The sequence below is a fragment of the Triticum urartu genome, chromosome 2, assembly GCF_003073215.2.
Source record: "Triticum urartu cultivar G1812 chromosome 2, Tu2.1, whole genome shotgun sequence".
NCBI classification, from domain to species: domain Eukaryota; kingdom Viridiplantae; phylum Streptophyta; class Magnoliopsida; order Poales; family Poaceae; genus Triticum; species Triticum urartu.
In genome coordinates, this window is record NC_053023.1 from 123392417 (window position 1) to 123412717 (window position 20301).

General features: G+C 46.8%; 1 protein-coding gene across 1 annotated transcript; it reads right to left on the reverse strand.

The window, feature by feature from the left end:
• Positions 1–271: 271 nt before the first annotated feature.
• Positions 272–796, reverse strand: LOC125535379 (dirigent protein 7-like). The gene has a single exon (XM_048698433.1). The coding sequence runs from the start codon at positions 794–796 to the stop codon at positions 272–274; it is 525 nt and encodes a 174-aa protein (XP_048554390.1).
• Between the last annotated feature and the right edge of the window lie 19505 nt (positions 797–20301).

The following is a 20301-nucleotide window of genomic DNA, read 5'->3' on the forward strand; positions in this document are numbered from 1 at the left end:
GTGGGAGACGATGGCGGCGGGGCGGACTAGGGATCGAAAGGAGCCCGGGACGACTGGCGTGTTGGGTCGTGTGGGCAGCGCGGTCGTTTGACCCGGATGTGTGGGCGGTTTTGCCACACACCGGACGTGCGGGCTGTGGCTGCGCGCGCCCGGACGCGGCCGTGCAGGCGGGTTCTTCTCCATGCCACACGAGGCGTGCAGCACAACCACCCGATACACCACACGTGTGGCAATTATCGGCGTCCTAGATAATTTAGCAACCACAAAAAAGTTAAAGGTAGGCGCTATCGCACGGGAGCACGAAGAAGTCGACCTCGGAGACGGCGGTGGCCGGCGACATCTGGCCGAGGAGCTTGAGCAGGTAGTACCCACGCGCCATCCTGAACTTGCCGCTGCCGCCCACGATGTTGCGCTCGGAGGTTCCCTGGAAGCCCTGGAAGGAGCCCTCCACGAACAGCGCGCTCCCGGCATGCTCCCCGGTGATGAACACGACGGTGGCGACCGTCAGGTGGCCCTGCAGCGCCTGCCCCGTGGCGACGATGATGCCCTGGTACCACGCCATGAGCGGCGAGTCCCGCTCCCGGCCGGTGCGGAGCTCGTCGTCGAACACGGCCACCTGCCCGAACGTCGCGTTGGCACCGAAGGGGGATGGCACGAGGAGGCCCTCCATGGCGTTCGGGCCCGAGAGCGTCTCATGCGTGTACTGGTGGATGTGCGTCAGCTTTTTCTTCCCGCCGTCGGCTGCGAGGACGGCGGGTATGACGAGGAGGAGGAGGAGCGACGGTATCGGTGACATAGTGGTTTGCTGAATGAGTTCTGTTGCTGCTGTCGCCGTCGGCTCATGGTTCTGCTTTTGTAGGAAGAGATCTCCCACTTTCGCCATAATTCTCAGACCGGTGGAGTGGGGCTCACATGGAAGGTTGGCTGGCGGGGGACAGGGAGAACTGGAGAAGCAATAATGCAGCCTGGCGGTGGCGCCTCAGCTCAAGAAAATCTGAGAGAACTTACTTACCCCCGCTAGCGAGCTCCCACCCCCCCCCCATCCCCGCCGGCGGCCACCGCTCTCTTGCCGGCGGCCATCCGGGCCCCGGTCCCCCCCCCCTGCTGTCCTTCCACTTCCGCTTCCGCTCGTGCTCGTCATGGCGGACGGCCCCGCGAGCCCTGCGTCGGTGTCCTCCAGGCTTCAGCCCATCATCTACGGGCTTGGTCTGTCAGGCTCGTTGGGATCTGAGGACGGTTCGACTGGAGCTGGAGGTGCACCGGCTGGTGCAAATCCTGGACCGGCTGCGGGATCTTCCATTCCTTGGTGCAGGCCCGGTCCTTCGCGCAAGGCGCTATGGCGCAAGAGGAAATCTTTCCAGAATATGAAGATGGCAGCGGTGGGTGGATCCAGGTCGTGCTCCCCTGCCTCGTCGCCGGAGAGGAGGGAGATCTCGGCTGACCTGTTCGGCCTCTGTTTCAAGTGCTTTCGAGATGGACACAGAAGAGACGACTGCAGTTTCCCCCCACTCTGCATCCGGTGCAGACTGGAGGGCCACATCTCCACGGAGTGCAAGCGGCCGAGAAGCCCAAGGTCGGAGGAAGAGCACCAGCGAGACGCCATTGCCAAGGTTGTGCGGTCTTCGCAGCTGCCGACACAGGCCGGACTTGCACACAGGCTGATGCCGGCGACTAGGCAGACCTCTCCACTGGAGAGGACCTCGCCAGTGCCAGTGGTCACCGCACCTATGGGGTTCGTGCAGGCTTCGGCTGATGCAGCCGCAGGTATTGGTGGTGTTTGCGTGCTTCGCCGGACGCAGGAGATTGACGATCTGGAGCAGCGACTTAGGCTGGCAGTGGTGGCTTATGTGGGCGGCACCAGACCGGCGGTGCCGTGCCAGGAGGCGGCCGAGGCAATTTCCGAGGAGCTACACATCCCTCGCCATCGTTTCTCGGTCCACAAGTTCCATCCCGAGGACTTCCTTATGGTGTTCGCCGCGCCAGAGCTTCGTAACAGGGCATTAGCTGCGGGCACCGTCGAGCATGGCTTCTTCAAGCTGTTCGTCAAGCCATGGCTCAAGCAGGCCCAGGCTGTTACTAGGGTGATGCGCTCGCAAGTTGATCTTATGATCGAGGGAGTTCCTTCCCATGCATGGACGACGGAGACTGTGGCTGAGTTACTTGGTTCGGCGTTCTTGATTGAGAGTATGGTGCCAGAAACTGAGAACAGAGAAGATCTCTCCCTCTTCAAGTTGCGAGCTTGGTGCGTCGGCCCGGAGGAGGTGCCAGTGGACAAGCGCCTCTGGGTGCCAGATCCGGAAATGAATGTAGGGCCGGGCGCACGAATGCCTACGTCCCGGGCATTGCTGGAGTACAAAACCTTCATACACATCGGGAGAATCCATGATCATGAGGGTCCTGAGCGTTGGTTGAGACCGCCTAGCTCAAATGGAAGCGGACAAAGTGGAATGCCGGAGGACTTTGGGGACTACTCTGGCCAGGGCGAATGGTGTGTGCTGCCATGGACTAGGGGCGTCCGTGATCACCGTGGTGGTGCACCGGCTGGTGGCGCCATAGGTCGCTCATACAGACAGGCCCTGATTGGGCGCATTGGGCCATCGGACTGGCAGATCCCGCCGATGGCCTCTCGCATGGCGACGACGGCATGCGCGCTCGGTGGCAGTACCATGGGGACTGTGACGAATCAGAATCAGGACGAGGTGGCCGCCGCCGCACGGGCTCCACCAGCGCTGCAGCCGCTGTTGGCCACAGAAGATCCGGGGAGGAGTTCAGGAGTAAGGCCTGCACATGCTCAGGTGGTGGCCAATCCGGCGCAGCTCTCTGTGCTGGGGCAGGATAAGGTCACTTTTGACCAGGTAGAGATAAGGATTGGAGCCAACTAGGAAGCCGATGTGGGTGCCGACACCTCGGGGCTGGAAATTGAAGTCGAGAAAGGAAACGAGGACAAAACGATGGGCGAGGCTTTTGAGAAAGGGATCTCTTCCGATCCTGGGCACAGGCAAAACTCTGGGAGAGGCCATCATGGTCGTCGCATTGGCGGAGCCAAACCCAACCAATCACTACACGGGAGATAGGGGTGAGGATCTGGCGCGTACGGATGTGGGTCGCCTCGAGGGGGCCACCACTACCCAATCTCAGCCGGGAATAGAAGAGGAGGCCATGCAGCCAGATTCCTCGCTGGTGTGTCTGCCCGACAAAACCGCAGATGGGTGGGCCCCCGTGTCGGATGTGCTGCAACTTGCGACAACTGAGGAGATAGCGCGTTCAGCAAATGATACGACTGACCTGGGTCCCGCTCTAGAGGAGTCTGAGGCAAACACTGTGGAGGCCGATGTGACCACGAGAGATGCATGCATGCAAATGCAGCTGCATGGCGGATGCGTTTCGGACGTTGGTGCACCTGTCTCTCAGCAGCATGAGGGGCACTTAACTGCCAAGGAGATGGCGGCCCTGGGAAACATTAAGGCGTTTTGTACCGGACTGCTCAAAAAACTGAAGGAAATATGCCCTAGAGGCAATAATAAAGTTATTATTTATTTCCTTATATCAGGATAAATGTTTATTATTCATGCTAGAATTGTATTAACCGAAAACATGATACATGTGTGAATACATAGAAAAACAGAGTGTCACTAGTATGCCTCTACTTGACTAGCTCGTTGATCAAAGATGGTTATCTTTCCTAGCCATAGACAAAGAGTTGTCATTTGATTAACGAGATCACATCATTATGAGAATGATGTGATTGACTTGACCCATTCCGTTAGCTTAGCACTTGATCGTTTAGTTTGTTGCTATTGCTTTCTTCATGACTTATACATGTTCCTATGACTATGAGATTATGCAACTCCCGTTTACCGGAGGAACACTTTGTGTGCTACCAAACATCACAACATAACTAGGTGATTATAAAGGTGCTCTACAGGTGTCTCCGAAGGTACTTGTTGGGTTGGCGTATTTCGAGATTAGGATTTGTCACTCCGATTGTCGGAGAGGTATCTCTAGGCCCACTCGATAATACACATCACTTAAGCCTTGCAAGCATTGCAACTAATGAGTTAGTTGCAGGATGATGTGTAAAGAGACTTGCCGGTAACAAGATTGAACTAGGTATTGAGATACCGACGATCGAATCTCGGGCAAGTAACATACCGATGACAAAAGGAACAACGTACGTTGTTATGCGGTTTGACCGATAAAGATCTTCGTAGAATATGTAGGAGCCAATATGAGCATCCAGGTTCCGCTATTGGTTATTGACCAGAGACATGTCTCGGTCATGTCTACATAGTTCTCGAACCCGTAGGGTCCGCACGCTTAAATTTCGATGACGGTTATATTATGAGTTTATGGTTTTTGATGTACCGAAGGTATTTCGGAGTCCCGGATGTGATCACGGACATGACGAGGAGTCTCGAAATGTTCGAGACGTAAAGATCGATATATTGGATGACTATATTTGGATATCGAAATGGTTCCAGGTGAGATCGAGATAATACCGGAGCACCGGGAGGTTATCGGAACCCCCCGGGAGGTATATGGGCCTTAATGGGCTTTAGTGGAAAGGAGGGGAAAGGAGCAAGGGAGGGGCGCCCCCCCAAGCCCAATCCGAATTGGGAGGCCCCCCCTTCCTTCCTCCCTCCTTCCTCTTCCTTCCCTCTCCCTCTCCAAATAGGATAGGGAGTCCTACTCCCGGTGGGAGTAGGACTCCCCCCTTGGGCACGCCTCCTCCCCTTGGCCGGCCCTCTCCTCCCCTCCTTTATATACGGAGGAGAGGGGCACCCCATAGACACAACAATTGATCTCTTGGATCTTTTAGCCGTGTGCGGTGCCCCTCTCCACCATAGTCCACCTCAATAATATCGTAGAGGTGCTTAGGCGAAGCCCTATGACGGTAGAACATCAACATCGTCACCACGCCGTTGTGCTGACGGAACTCTCCCTCAAAGCTCGGCTGGATCAGAGTTCGAGGGACGTCATCGAGTTGAACGTGTGCAGAACTCTGAGGTGTCGTGCGTTCGGTACTTGATCGGTCATATCATGAAGACGTACGACTACATCAACCGTGTTGTGCTAACGCTTCCGCTTTCGGTCTACGAGGGTACATGGACACACTCTCCCCTCTCGTTGCTATGCATCGCCATGATCTTGTGTGTGCGTAGGAAATTTTTTGAAATTACTACGTTCCCCAACAAAAACTAGCGCCACCACTGCTCAAAGAGTTTGAAGGGCTACGTGGGGTCAAAACTGGCCAGGACCCGTTCACTCCAAGATGTGCAACCCGGTCCGTGTGTGCCGGCAACACAAGGAAGACGAAGGCCTCGGCAACTGAAACGGTTCTGCTCAAAACCCTAGGTTTTGACTGTGATGATCTGGCGGTCTCGGAGGATGTGCTAGTTCAGCTGCGTACGGTGTTTGACTCACCTCTTCAGGAGCCGTAGTTGAGGGCCATCGCAGCTATATTCAGGAAGGCGATGCCGCTCAATCTTGCGGAGGAGACAGGGATGGCTGAGCCGGTCATGGTGCAGTAGGCGTGATCGCACGGGCAACTTTGGAGGCATATTTCTGATGTCTCTCAACGCCCTGGAGATGGTGTGCTGGAACGTTCGAGGTCTCAACAATCTGGCCAAAAGGAAGGCGCTCAGGATTTTTAGAATCTGTCCGCGCGGCGATTGTTTGTATCTTGGAAACTAAATTAGAGGTGGTGGACACTTTTGTGATCTTGCAATGCATGGGGCTGAATTATGATGGTTTCACTTATTTGCCAGCGTCAGACACTAGAGGTGGTATCTTTGTGGCTTGGGAAACCACACGGGTACGCTTGACAAATTTTGTCAACGATTCCCATAGCATTACTGGATACGTTTCGCCCATGGAGGGAGTGTCGTGGTGGCTAATAGTAGTATACGAGCCGCAGGAGGATGAACACAAGATCAATTTCTTGAACGAGCTTACGGAGCGTAGATCGCTAAGCCCAGGGCCTTGGCTTGTTATGGGAGACTTCAACCTTATCCTATATGCGGCAGACAAAAGTAACTCCAACCTGGACAGGAGAATGATGGGGAAGTTCAAGCATTTTGTTGATGATAACGCGTTGAAGGAGCTCTTTTTGCATGGACGCAAGTACATGTGGAGCAATGAACGGGAGACGCCCACACTCACTAAGATAGACCGCGCTTTTGTCTCCTTCAATTGGGAGCTTGAACATCCGGATTGTTTGCTGCAAGCGCTATCTACTGAGTACTCCGATCACTGCCCGCTCCACCTTGCGCTCCATGAGCGCATGCATGTCATGAGGAGGTTTCGTTTCGAGAAATTTTGGGTCAAGATGGATGGGTTCTTGGATGTTGTCAAGGAGGCTTGGGTCTGCGACCCGGACATAACTGACCCTTTCATGCGACTTGACATCATGCTCCGAAATACAGCCCGAGCACTTGCAACTTGGGGACAAAAGGAGATAGGAAATATAAAGCTGCAAATTGCAATTGCCAACATAGTCATCTTGCGGTTCGACTATGCTCAGGAGAGTCGAGTATTAACGGAGGAGGAGAGATGGCTTAGAAGAACTCTTAAGCGACTAGTTTTGGGGTTGGCTTCTCTAGAGAGGACCATTGCTAGACAGAGATCGAGGGTCACTTGGCTGCGAGAAGGAGATGCTAACACGCAATTGTGCCACTTGGTTGCAAATGGGAGATGAATGAAAAACTACATACCCTCCCTGACCGTGGACGGGCACATCATCACAGATCGGGTAGGCAAGGAGGAAGCTTTCTACAAGGCATACAAAGAGCTACATGGCAAAGACTGTGCCCGAGATTTCACGCTCGATTTGGAAGAACTGGGCGTCACGAGTATTGATCTTTTGGAGCAAGACCGTGTATTCTCTGAAGAAGAGATTTGGGGTGCAATCAAGGATTTGCCTTCGGATAAGGCACCTGGGTCGGACGGTTCATTGGCCTTTTCTTTCAAAAGGCTTGGGAGATCATCAAGGATGATATTGTGGCGGCGGTTCATAAAATTTTCCTCGGCAATAGGAGGGGATTCGGAAGGCTCAACCAAGCATTGATCACACTTATTCCTAAATCCCCGGAAGCATGTGCAGTGTTTGACTTCTGGCCTATATGCCTTGTGCACAGTATGCCCAAGATTGCATCCAAACTGTTGACCGCCAGGCTAAGGCCACGCATGGGAGAGCTAGTTCAGACAAATCAGTCCGCTTTCATCAAGGGCAGATGCTTACACGACAACTTCCTCTTGGTCCGGCAAATGGCGCGTTCGATGCATAGGAGGAAAGCCAAGGGTGTGTTACTCAAGCTAGACATATCTAAAGCCTTCGACTCCCTGGCGTGGTCGTTTCTGTTTGAGGTGTTAAGGGCTAAGGGCTTCTCGGAGCGTTGGATTTCTTGGATCGCGATCCTACTTACTACTGCCAGCTCGAGAGTTTTGGTGAACGGCTGCGCGGGTGACAAATTCATGCATGCAAAAGGGCTTCGGCAAGGGGACTCCATATCACCCTTGTTGTTTGTTATTGCCATGGACATTCTTACGGCAATCATCAGCAAGGCACATGAGGACAGAGTGTTTAGTACCATCAATGGATGTAGCCCTATGCAGCGCTTGTCCCTGTACGCGGATGATGTGGTTCTATTCATAAAGCCAACTTGGTCAGATCTCATGTTCGTCAAGGAAATTCTCATCATCTTCGGCGTGGCATCAGGACTCAAAGTAAACTATGCCAAATCAGCGGCGATCATGATTAGAGCGGAGAGTGAGGATGAGGAGATTGTCAAGTCTACACTACCATGGAAGATTGGCACATTTCCGTGCAAATATCTAGGGCTCCAACTAATCATAAAACAGTTAAAAAGATCCGAGTGGCAACCCATTGTTGATACAGCCCTACACATTTTGCCAAGATGGCAAAGGGGCATGGTGACGAGGCCTGGGAGGCTCATACTTGTCAACCAAGTTATGAGGGCGCGAGCTACACATCACCTCATGATCGCAGAGGCTCCGAAATGGGCCATGGAAAGAGTGGATAAAGGGTGAGGCCTTCTTCTGGGCTGGGACGGAGGCGGTGAATGGGGGCAAATGTGTTGTATCATGGACTAGGGTATGCAGGCCGAAGCACATGGGAGGGCTTGGAGTCATTGACCTGACTAAACACGGCATCAAATTAAGATTGAGATGGGAATGGCTCCGACACACAGACGAGACTAGGCTTTGGCAAGGCCTCAACTTGACCACGGACAAAAAAGTTGACCAATCATTTGGGAGCCTAGTCAAATGGAAGGTTGGATCGGGAGGCAAAACCTTGTTCTGGAAGGACCGGTGGATACATGGTGCAACAATCAAAGAGATTGCTCCATTGGTGGCAGCAAAGGTGCGGACACAAGTAGCAAACCGAAGGCTTGTGCGGGATGCGATGTACATGCATACATGGATGGACGATCTAGTAGGAAGCCTATGTACTGAGGGTCTTACCCAGTTCATCGGACTTTAGGAGATTCTCATGTAGGTCCAGCTGGATGATCAGGTGGAGGACTGTCCCATCTGGGCTTGGAATGCAACGGGCGTATATACGGCGTCTTCAGCATATAAGATGTTGTGTGAGGGAGGAACTAAATTCCACTCCTTCAGGGCCATATGGAAGTGTTGGGCACCTCTTGCGTGCAAGATTTTCATGTGGACTGTGGACATCGGACAGGATAACTAGGCATGGTTTGCAAGACCAAACATCTATCTAACTGCTACTTGTGCGACCAAGAGAAGGACACGGTCAATCATATATTGCTGCAGTGTGTTTTCTCGCGGCAAGTTTGGGTCCGTTGCATCGACAGGATGGGTTTGATGGCAGATCTCTGCCCATCTTACGACTCTAGTTTGGTGCAATGGTGAACGGATGGTAGAAACCGGATATATAAGCACTCCAGGAAAGGTTTCGACACTTTCGTGATGCTAATCTATTGGACGTTATGGAAGCAAAGGAACGCAAGGGTTTTTGGCATTGGAATGATCAAGAACGAGTGGGATACGGTGGACATGATCTTGGATGATCTTAGGACCTCGGCCCTGGCAGGAGCGTTTGGAGGACAACCAGTTGTAGAGTAGTCGAGTAGACCTAGTGTAACACCCCGGATGTAACTTACCATATTTGTACTCCGACTCTTGCCATTTTCGTCTCTAACTTATGAGATTCATGGTTGGGTTCTTGTCTTTGTTTTTGCATTTTGTCCATGTCATGCATTTCATATCATGCCATCATGTGCATCTCATTTGCATACGTATTCGTCTCATGCATCCGAGCATTTTCCCCGTTGTTCATTTTGCGATCCGACACTCCTACGTCCTCCGGCGCCCCCTTTTGTCTCTTTTCGTGCGAGGGTATTAAACATTCTTGGAATGGACCGAGATTTGCCAAGCGGCCTTGGTACACCACCGGTAGACCGCCTGTCAAGTTTCGTGCCATTTGGAGTTCGTTTGATACTCCAACGGTTAACCGGGGAACCGTAAAGGCCTCGTGTGTGTTGCAGCCCAACACCCCTCCAAGTGGCCCAAAACCCATCCAAACCCCCTCCATCCTCTTGGCCGTCCGATCGCGATCGCGTGGCCGAAAACCGCACCTCATTTGGACTCTCCTAGCTCCCTCTACCTATAGATATGTGCCCCCCCCGGATTTTCGCGCAGTCTAACCCTAGCCCCGCTCCCTCTCCGCCGCCGGACGTGTCCGCCGGCGCCGGACACGTCCACCGCTTCCGTCACAGCCAACAGGGGCGCGCCACCTGTCCCTGGCCGCCGCCCCGCCGCCAGGCCCGCTCGGGACCATCGCCGGCCCTCCCGGCCCGGGCCGCGCGCGCCACCACCTTCCGCGTCGCCCCCGCGCGCCCAAGAGCTCGTCCCCGCCGCCGCCCGGACTCTCGCCGGTCGCCGCCGCCCCACCGTGACTCCGGCCGCCGGCCGCGCCATCACCGTGCCTGCCCTCGTCTCCGGCAAGCTCCATCGCCGCCTTCTCCCGGATCCGCGACCCCCTCCTCTGCTCCGGCCACCGTGAGGAACTCCGGCGAACTCCTTTGGTCAACCTCGAAGTCCATGCTGAAGCCCCAGATCCAGATCTAGAAAACCCTAGGGTTGACTTCGAAATTCTACTAAGTCATTTAATTTTGCATTCTGAAGCCCTGTTCATCATTCCATAACTTGTTGCATACTGCTTTGTTTCGTGCGTGTGATATATCAAAATGTTCATCAGGATGTCCTCTTCATTTTGTTCCATTGTGCCATGCTTGTTTGAGTCCATCTTGATGCCCAAATAGTCGATGCAAGAGTGCTATAAAATGTTAGGTGCTGATTCTTAACCGATTATGAGCATTTGTCATTTTTGCTACAATTGATGTGTGCTGCATATGGGCCTGAGCTCTCCATGTGTTTTGGGCTATGCCATGCCATCTTTACAGGGGTGTATGCCATGTATTTTTGTGATCAATGTGGTGACTAGCACATGCATCCAAAGTAGCTCTCGTGATATTACTGATTTCAGGGACTTAGAATTTCACTAAGTCATTTCCCTGCTGTTATTTTTATGCCATGTATTCATGTTGCTACAGTGAGATCCATACTTCTTTTGAGTATGTTCAGTAAGGATGATTTGGACATATGGTTGTGCTCTACCCATCCATGTCCCTGTTTGCAATTATGGAGTTCCCTAGCATGACTCAATCTTGCTCTACTTTTGCTATAAAATGTTTCTGGCAGATTGTTTACGTGTTAATCAATTTTGCCAAGGTTTATGTAGTTGATCCATGCATGCTATGAGTTTGTTCTTGCTTTGGTTAGCTTCATGAACATGTCTTCTAGCTGTTAGTATGCTTAGCTTGTCATGCAATGCCTTGTGTTGAGTGAATCAAGCTCGCAAAGTGGCCTTTGTAACTCTGTTTTTGTCATGTCCAGTTTTTTGCTAAGTCTGAATCTGTTAACGAAACTTGCTATGTTTACATGGGTACCATCATATTTTCTGTGCCTTTTTGGCTTATGGTCAGTAAGGTACTTTTGTTATATGCTTGGAGTAGATTCATGCCATGCCTTGTATTGCTATGTTCTGTTCCTTTAGCATGTTGTTATCTTGCTCTAAACATTGCTTCCTGATGTTAATTCCTGGCATGTTATTTCCACTAAGTCTGTGATGCTGATATCTTTTGCACTTTTCCCATGCTTGTTTGAACCTGATCTTGTGTGATTTAGCAGTAGCTCAGTGTTCATATTTTGTCAAGCATCTTGAGTAGATCACTGTCATGTGCTTTGTTGCTATGTTGGAGTGCAGTAGCTTAGTTTCTTGTTGCATTCTAGATGGCATCATGTTGTTAATCGCATAATTGTGCCATTCTTGTTTTTCTTGCCATTTGCAAACCGTGCATCCATTTCTGGCGATCTTTATATCGATTTCGACCGAAATCAACTCATCTTTCCAGCGGCACTCTTGGTTTGCCAAGTTGATGCTTGGTTCAATCTTTTCCTTCCGGAGCATGCATATGCATTACATATCACATCCCGCATATCATGCCATATTTTGCATCATGTTGCTTGCGCATTCCACCGTGATTGATTGTTGGTCCTTTTCTTGTGTTCTTGCTTTGGGTAGAGCCAAGAGACGAGTACGTGATCGAGGAACCCATTGAGTACGCTTACGAGGATCAAGCTTACGTCAACTCGGAGAACTTTGCAGGCAAGATGACCATACCCTCGAAATCACTTCTATCTTTGCTTGCTAGTTGCTTGCTCTATTGCTATGCTGTGATACCTACCACATGCTTTATCATGCCTCCCATATTTCCATGTCAAACCTCTAACCCACCTTTCCTAGCAAACCATTGTTTGGCTATGTTACCGCTTTGCTCAGCCCCTCTTATAGCGTTGATAGTTGCAGGTGAAGATGGAGTTTTTTCCTTGTTGGAACATGATTATTGTTGGGATATCATTATTATATCTTGTTTACTTTAATGCACCTATATACTTGGTAAAGGGTGGAAGGCTCGGCCTTATGCCTGGTGTTTTGTTCCACTCTTGCCGTCCTAGTTTCCGTCATACCGGTGTTATGTGATGTCTACTACACAACATTCTTCTTGTAGACGTTGTTGGGCCTCCAAGTGCAGAGGTTTGTAGGACAGTAGCAAATTTCCCTCAAGTGGATGACCTAAAGCTTATCAATCTGTAGGAGGCGTAGGATGAAGATGGTCTCTCTCAAGCAATCCTGCAACCAAATATATAAAAACAGCAAGGTAACTAATGATAAAAGTGAGAGTAAACAGTATTGCAATGCGTGGACATAAGGCCTAGGGTTCATACTTTCACTAGTGTAAGTCCCCTCAACAATAATATCATAATTGGATCACATAACTATCCCTCAACATGCAACAAAGAGTCACTCCAAGGTCACTAATAGTGGAGAACGAACGAAGAGATTATGGTAGGGTAGGAAACCACCTCAAAGTTATTCTTTCCAATCAATCCGTTGGGCTATTCCTATAAGTGTCACAAACAGCCCTAGAGTTCGTACTAGAATAACACCTTAAGACACACATCAACCAAAACCCTAATGTCACCTAGATACTCCAATATCACCTCAAGTATCTGTGGGTATGATTATACGATATGCATCACACAATCTCATATTCATCTATTCAACCAACACAAAGGACCTCAAAGAGTACCCCAAAATTCTACCGGAGAATCACGACGAAAACGTGTGCCAACCCCTATGCATAGGTTCATGGGAGGAACCCGCGAGTTGATCACCAAAACATACATCAAGTGAATCACGTGGTATCCCATTGTCACCACAGATATCCACGGCAAGACATACATCAAGTGTTCTCAAATCTTTAAAGACTCAATCCAATAAGATTACTTCAAGGGGAAAACTCAATTCATTACAAGAGAGTAGAGGGGGGAAGAAACATCACAGGATCCAAATATAATAGCAAAGCTCGTGATACATCAAGATTGTATCACCTCAAGAACACGAGAGAGAAAGAGAGATCAAACACATAGCTACTGGTACATACCCTCAGCCCCGAGGGAGAACTACTCCCTCCTCGTCATGGAGAGCACCGGGATGATGAAGATGGCCACCGGAGAGAGATTGCCCCCTCTGGCAGGGTGTCGGAATGGGTCTAGATTGGCTTTCGGTGTCTACGGAGGCTTCTGGCGGTGGAACTCCCGATCTATCATGCTCACCGATGTTTTTAGGGTATATGGAGATATATATAGGCAGAAGAAGTACGTCAGGGGGGCCACGAGGGGCTCACGAGGGTGGAGGGCGCGCCCATGGGGTGGGAGCGCCCCCTGCCTCGTGACCTCCTCGCAGATACCCCGACGTGCACTCCAAGTCTTCTGGGCTTCTTTTCTTCCAAAAATGAGTTCCGTGAAGTTTCAGGTCAATTGGACTCCGTTTGGTTTTCCTTTTCTTCGAAAACCTAAAACAGGGTAAAAACAGAAACTGGCACTAGGCTCTGGGTTAATAGGTTAGTCCCAAAAATGATATAAAAGTGTATAATAAAGTCCATAAACATTCAAAACAGTAAATAATATAGCATGGAGCAATAAAAAATTATAGATATGTTGTAGACGTATCAGCATCCCCAAGCTTAATTCTTGCTCGTCCTCGAGTAGGTAAATGTTAAAAACAGAATTTTTGATGCGGAGTGCTACTTGGCATAATTTCAATGTAGTTCTTCTTAATTGTGGTATGAATATTCAGATATGAAAGATTCAAGACAAAAGTTCATATTGACATAAAAATGATAATACTTCAAGCATACTAACTAAGCAATTATGTCTTCTCAAAATAACATGGCCAAAGAAAGTTCATCCCTACAAAATCATATAGTTTAGTCATGCTCCATTTTCGTCACACAAGAATGCTCTCATCATGCACAACCCCGATGACAAGCCAAGCAATTGTTTCATACTTTAGTAATCTCAAACCTATAAACTTTCACGCAATACATGAGCGCGAGCCATGGATATAGCACTATGGGTGGAATAGAATATAATGAGGGGGGTTATGTGGAGAAGACAAAAAGGAGAAAGTCTCACATCAACGAGGCTAATCAATGGGCTATGCAGATGCCCACCGATTGATGTTAATGCAAGGAGTAGGGATTGCCATGCAATGGATGCACTAGAGCTATAAATGTATGAAAGCTCAACAAAAAGAAACTAGTGGGTGTGCATCCAACTTGCTTGCTCAAGAAGACCTAGGGCACTTGAGGAGGCCCATTGTTGGAATATACAAGCCAAGTTCTATAATGAAAAATTCCCACTAGTATATGAAAGTGATAACATGAGAGACTCTCTACTATGAAGATCATGGTGCTACTTTGAAGCACAAGTGTGGTAAAAGGATAGTAACATTGTCCCTTCTCTCTTTTTCTCTCAGTTTTTTGGGCCTTTTCTTTTTTATGGCCTTTCTCTTTTTTTTGGGCCTTCTCTTTTTTATGGCCTTTCTCCTTTTTTTTTTCCTCACTTGGGACAATTCTCTAATAATGATGATCATCACACTTCTATTTATTTACAACTCAATGATTACAACTCGATACTAGAACAAAGATGACTCTATATGAATGCCTCCGGCGGTGTACCGGGATATGTAATGAATCAAGAGTGACATGTATGAAAGAATTATGAACGGTGGCTTTGCCACAAATACTATGTCAACTACATGATCATTCTAAGCAATATGACAATGATGAATGTGTCATGATGAACGGAATGATGGAAAGTTGCATGGCAATATATCTCAGAATGGCTATGGAAATGCCATAATAGGTAGGTATGGTGGCTGTTTTGAGGAATATATAAGGAGGTTTATGTGTGACAGAGCGTATCATATCACGGGGTTTGGATGCACCAGCGAAGTTTGCACCAACTCTCAATGTGAGAAAGGGCAATGCATGGTACCGAAGAGGCTAGCAAGGATGGAAGGATGAGAGTGCATATAACCCATGGACTCAACATTAGTCATAAAGAACTCACATACTTATTGCAAAAATCTACAAGTCATCAAAAACCTCGGCACTACGCGCATGCTCCTAGGGGGATAGACTGGTAGGAAAAGACCATCGCTCGTCCCCGACCACCACTCATAAGGAGGACAATCAAATAACACCTCATGTTTCAAATTTGTTACACAACGTTTACCATACGTGCATGCTACAGGACTTGCAAACTTCAACACAAGCACTTCTCAAATTCACAACTACTCAACTAGCACGACTTTGATATTATTACCTCCATATCTCAAAACAATCATCAAGCATCAAACTTCTCTTAGTATTCAATACTCTCATAAGAAAGTTTTTACTATTCTGAAATACCTAGAATATTAGGATTTTAAGCAAATTACCATGCTATTTAAGACTCTCAAAATAATCTAAGTGAAGCATGAGAGTTCATCTATTTCTACAAAATAAAACCACCACCGTGCTCTAAAAGGATATAAGTGAAGCACTAGAGCAAATGACAAACTACTCCGAAAGATATAAGTGAAGATCAATGAGTAGTTGAATAATTATGCAACTATGTGAAGACTCTCTAACATTTAAGAATTTCAGATCTTGGTATTTTATTCAAACAGCAAGCAAAACTAGATAAAATAAAATGACGCTCCAGGAAAAACACATATCATGTGGTGAATAAAAATATAGCTCCAAGTAAAGTTACCGATGAACGAAGACGAAAGAGGGGATGCCTTCCGGGGCATCCCCAAGCTTAGGCTCTTGGTTGTCCTTGAATATTTCCTTGGGGTGCCATGGGCATCCCCAAGCTTAGGCTCTTGCCACTCCTTATTCCATAGTCCATCGAATCCTTACCCAAAACTTGAAAACTTCACAACACAAAACTTAACAGAAAACTCGTAAGCTCCGTTAGTATAAGAAAGTAAATCACCACTTCAAGGTACTGTAATGAACTTATTATTTATTTATATGTGTGTTAAACCTACTGTATTACAACTTATCTATGGTTTATAAACTCTTTTACTAGCCATAGATTCATCAAAATAAGTAAACAACACACAAAAAATAGAATCTGTCAAAAACAGAACAGTCTGTAGTAATCTGGATCAAACGTATACTTTTGGAACTCATAAAATTCTCAAATAAATTTCTGGACGTGAGGAATTTATCTATTAATCATCTTCAAAAATAATTAACTAAATAGCACTCTCCAAATAAAAATGGCAGCAATTCTCGTGAGCGCTAAAGTTTCTGTTTTTTACAGCATGATCAACAAGACTCTCCCCAAGTCTTCCCAACGGTTCTACTTGGCACAAACACTAATTAAAAGCATAAAACCACATCTAAACAGAGGCTAGATGAATTATTTATTACTAAACAGTATCAAAAATCAAGGAACAAAAATAAAATTGGGTTGCCTCCCAACAAGCGCTATCGTTTAACGCCCCTAGCTAGGCACGATGATTTCAATGATGCTCACATAAAGGATAAGAATTGTAACATAAAGAGAGAATCATGAAGAATATTACTAGCACATTTAAGTCTAACCCACTTCCTATGCATAGGTATTTTGTGAGCAAACAACTTGTGGGAACAATAATCAACTTGCATAGGATGGTAAAACAAGCATAACTTCAAAATTTTAAGCACATAGAGAGGAAACTTGATATTATTGCCATTCCTACAAGCATAAGTTCCTCCCTCATAATAATTTTCAGTAGCATCATGAATGAATTCAACAATATAACCAGCACCTAAAGAATTCTTTTCATGATCTACAAGCATATAAAATTTACTACTCTCCACATAAGCAAAATTCTTCTCATTCGGAATAGTGGGAGTATCATAAGAGACTTGAATACAATAAATTATTTCCACATTAAAAGAGTAATGTTCAGAGAAGGGGTAATCATAATCATGACAAGTTTTATAAATATACTCACTACTTTTTATAGCATATGTATCATCACAATAATTATCATACGTAGGAGGCATGCTATCATCATTATAAATTTGCATATCAAAACTTGGGAGACTAAAAATATCATCTTCATTAAGAGTAGCATCCCCAAGCTTGGGACAAACATTAATTGCAGCAAATATATTCTCAAAAACATCATTTTCATCAAACATAGCATCCCCAAGCTTCGGCCTTTTCATATCATAAGCATAATCACTCTCATCATTAATAGTATAGATAGCACCAATAGTATAGCAATTATCATATTCTTCCAAGCAAGTGCCAAAAAGATTTTCAAGATCATAAGAAGTATCATTATCTTCCACAATTATATTTTCATGAGGCACAATAGTAATAGGGGCAGTATTATTTGAGAGAGATATCTTTTTACCTCTCTTCCTTTTTCTTTTCTTCTTCTTCACCACATCATGTGTGGGTTCAATCCTCTTTTTGGAGCTCCTTATTAATGAGATTGGTTGAATAGGAGGCTCCTCCTCGTTACCTGATTCATCATAAGAAATAATAGGAGGGTATTGGGAAGTCTCTTCCCTTTCATTAGTATTCTCTTCATCTTCTATTTGTTTTCTTTTCTTTATGTAATTGGCAATATAAGGATTTTCAATGCAATTCACCGCACAATACATATAAATTTCCTCTAGATCAAAATGAAGAACTCTATCAAGATTAAACTTTGGAATATCCTCAGTTATACATTTCATTTCCTCATACCCCCAAAAGAAGACTAAGCTCTTTATGATGCTCAAGGTTAGTCAAATTATCACAATTTTTGGATACGATTTGGTCATGAAACAATTTGCATTGGAGATTTAAATGACCATGTTCATTGCAAAGTTCACAAGGGGCGTGAAAAATATTGAATTTTTCAGCACAATCATCAAGACTTTCTTGCAACAATTTAGTTTCTAAATACTTATGCCTCTTGCAATATCTATCTTCCCTATTTGGTGTGTACTTACAAGCCCAATGCACTCCACAAAAATTGACATGTTTATAGGAGACATTTTCATCATAACTAGTGCAATCATCACTAGTATCATGGATATTCAAAGAATTCGTACTAACAACATTGCAATCATGCTCATCATTCAAATATTTAGTGCCAAACATTTTATAGATTTCTTCTTCTAGCACTTGAGCACAATTATCCTTTCCATCATACTCACGAAAGATATTAAAAAGGTGAAGCGTATGAGACAAACTCAATTCCATTTTTTATAGTTTTCTTTTATAAACTAAACTAGTGATAAAACAAGAAACTAAAATACTTGATTGCAAGATCTAAAGATATACCTTCAAGCGCTAACCTCCCCGGCAACGGCGCCAGAAAAGAGCTTGATGTCTACTACACAACCTTCTTCTTGTAGACGTTGTTGGGCCTCCAAGTGTAGAGGTTTGTAGGACAGTAGCAAATTTCCCTCAAGTGGATGACCTAAGGTTTATCAATCCGTAGGAGGCGTAGGATGAAGATGGTCGCTATCAAGCAACCCTACAACCAAATAACAAAGAGTCTCTTGTGTCCCCAACACACCCAATACAATGGTAAATTGTATAGATGCACTAGTTCGGCGAAGAGATGGTGATACAAGTGGTATATGGATAGTAGATAATGGTATTTGTAATCTGAAATTATAAAAACAGCAAGGTAACTAATGATAAAAGTGAGCATAAACGGTATTGCAATGCGTGGAAATAAGGCCTAGGGTTCATACTTTCGCCAGTGTAAGTTCCCTCAACAATAATATCATAATTGGATCACATAACTATCCCTCAACATGCAACAAAGAGTCACTCCAAAGTCACTAATAGCGGAGAACGAACGAAGAGATTATGGTAGGGTATGAAACCACCTCAAAGTTATTCTTTCCAATCAACCCGTTGGGCTATTCCTATAAGTGTCACAAACAGCCCTAGAGTTCATACTAGAATAACACCTTAAGACACACATCAACCAAAACCCTAATGTTACCTAGATACTCCAATGTCACCTCAAGTATCCGTGGGTATGATTATACGATATGCACAATCTCAGATTCATCTATTGAACCAACACAAAGGACCTCAAAGAGTACCCCAAAGTTCTACCGGAGAATCACGACGAAAACATGTGCCAACCCCTATGCATAGGTTCATGGGCGGAACCCGCAAGTTGATCACCAAAACATACATCAAGTGAATCACGTGGTATCCCATTGTCACCACAGATATCCACGGCAAGACATACATCAAGTGTTCTCAAATCTTTAAAGACTCAATCCGATAAGATCACTTCAAGGGGAAAACTCAATTCATTACAAAAGAGTAGAGGGGGGAAGAAACATCATAGGATCCAAATTTAATAGCAAAGCTCGCGATACATCAAGATCCTATCACCTCAAGAACACGAGAGAGAGAGATCAAACACATAGCTAATGGTACATACCCTCAGCCCCAAGGGAGAACTACTCCCTCCTCGTCATGGAGAGCACCGGGATGATGAAGATGGCCACCGGAGAGAGATTGCCCCCTCTGGCAGGGTGCCGGAACGGGTCTAGATTGGCTTTCAGTGGCTACGGAGGCTTCTGGCGGTGGAACTCCCGATCTATTGTGCTCGCCGATGTTTTTAGGTTATATGGAGATATATATGCGGAAGAAGTACGTCAGGGGGCCACGAGGGGCTCACGAGGGTGGAGGGCGCGCCCCCTGCCTCGTGACCTCCTCGCAGATCCCCCGACGTGCACTCCAAGTCTTCTGGGCTTCTTTTCTTCCAAAAATGAGTTCCGTGAAGTTTCAGGTCAATTGGACTCCGTTTGGTTTTCCTTTTCTTCGAAACCCTAAAACAGGGTAAAAATAGAAACTGGCACTGGGCTCTGGGTTAATAGGTTAGTCCCAAAAATGATATAAAAGTGTATAATAAAGCCCATAAACATTCAAAACAGTAAATAATATAGCATGGAGCAATCAAAAATTATAGATTCGTTGGAGACGTATCATTATGTTCCTTGATTTTGCGTTCCTTACGCGGTTGGGTTATAATGGGAACCCCGTGACAGTTCGCCTTGAATAAAACTCCTCCAGCAAGGCCCAACCTTGGTTTTACCATTTTCCACCTAAGCTTTTTTCTCTTGGGTTCCGCGGACTCAAGGGTCGTCTTTATTTTAAACCCTCGGGCCAGTGCTCGTCTGAGTGTTGGTCCAAACTAGAGTCCTTTGCAGCGCCGCCTCGGGGAAACTCGAGGTTTGGTTTTAGTTGTACGGAGTGCTCATCCGGTGTGCCCTGAGAACGAGATACGTGCGACTCCTATCGGGATTTGTCAGCACATCGGGCGGCTTTGCT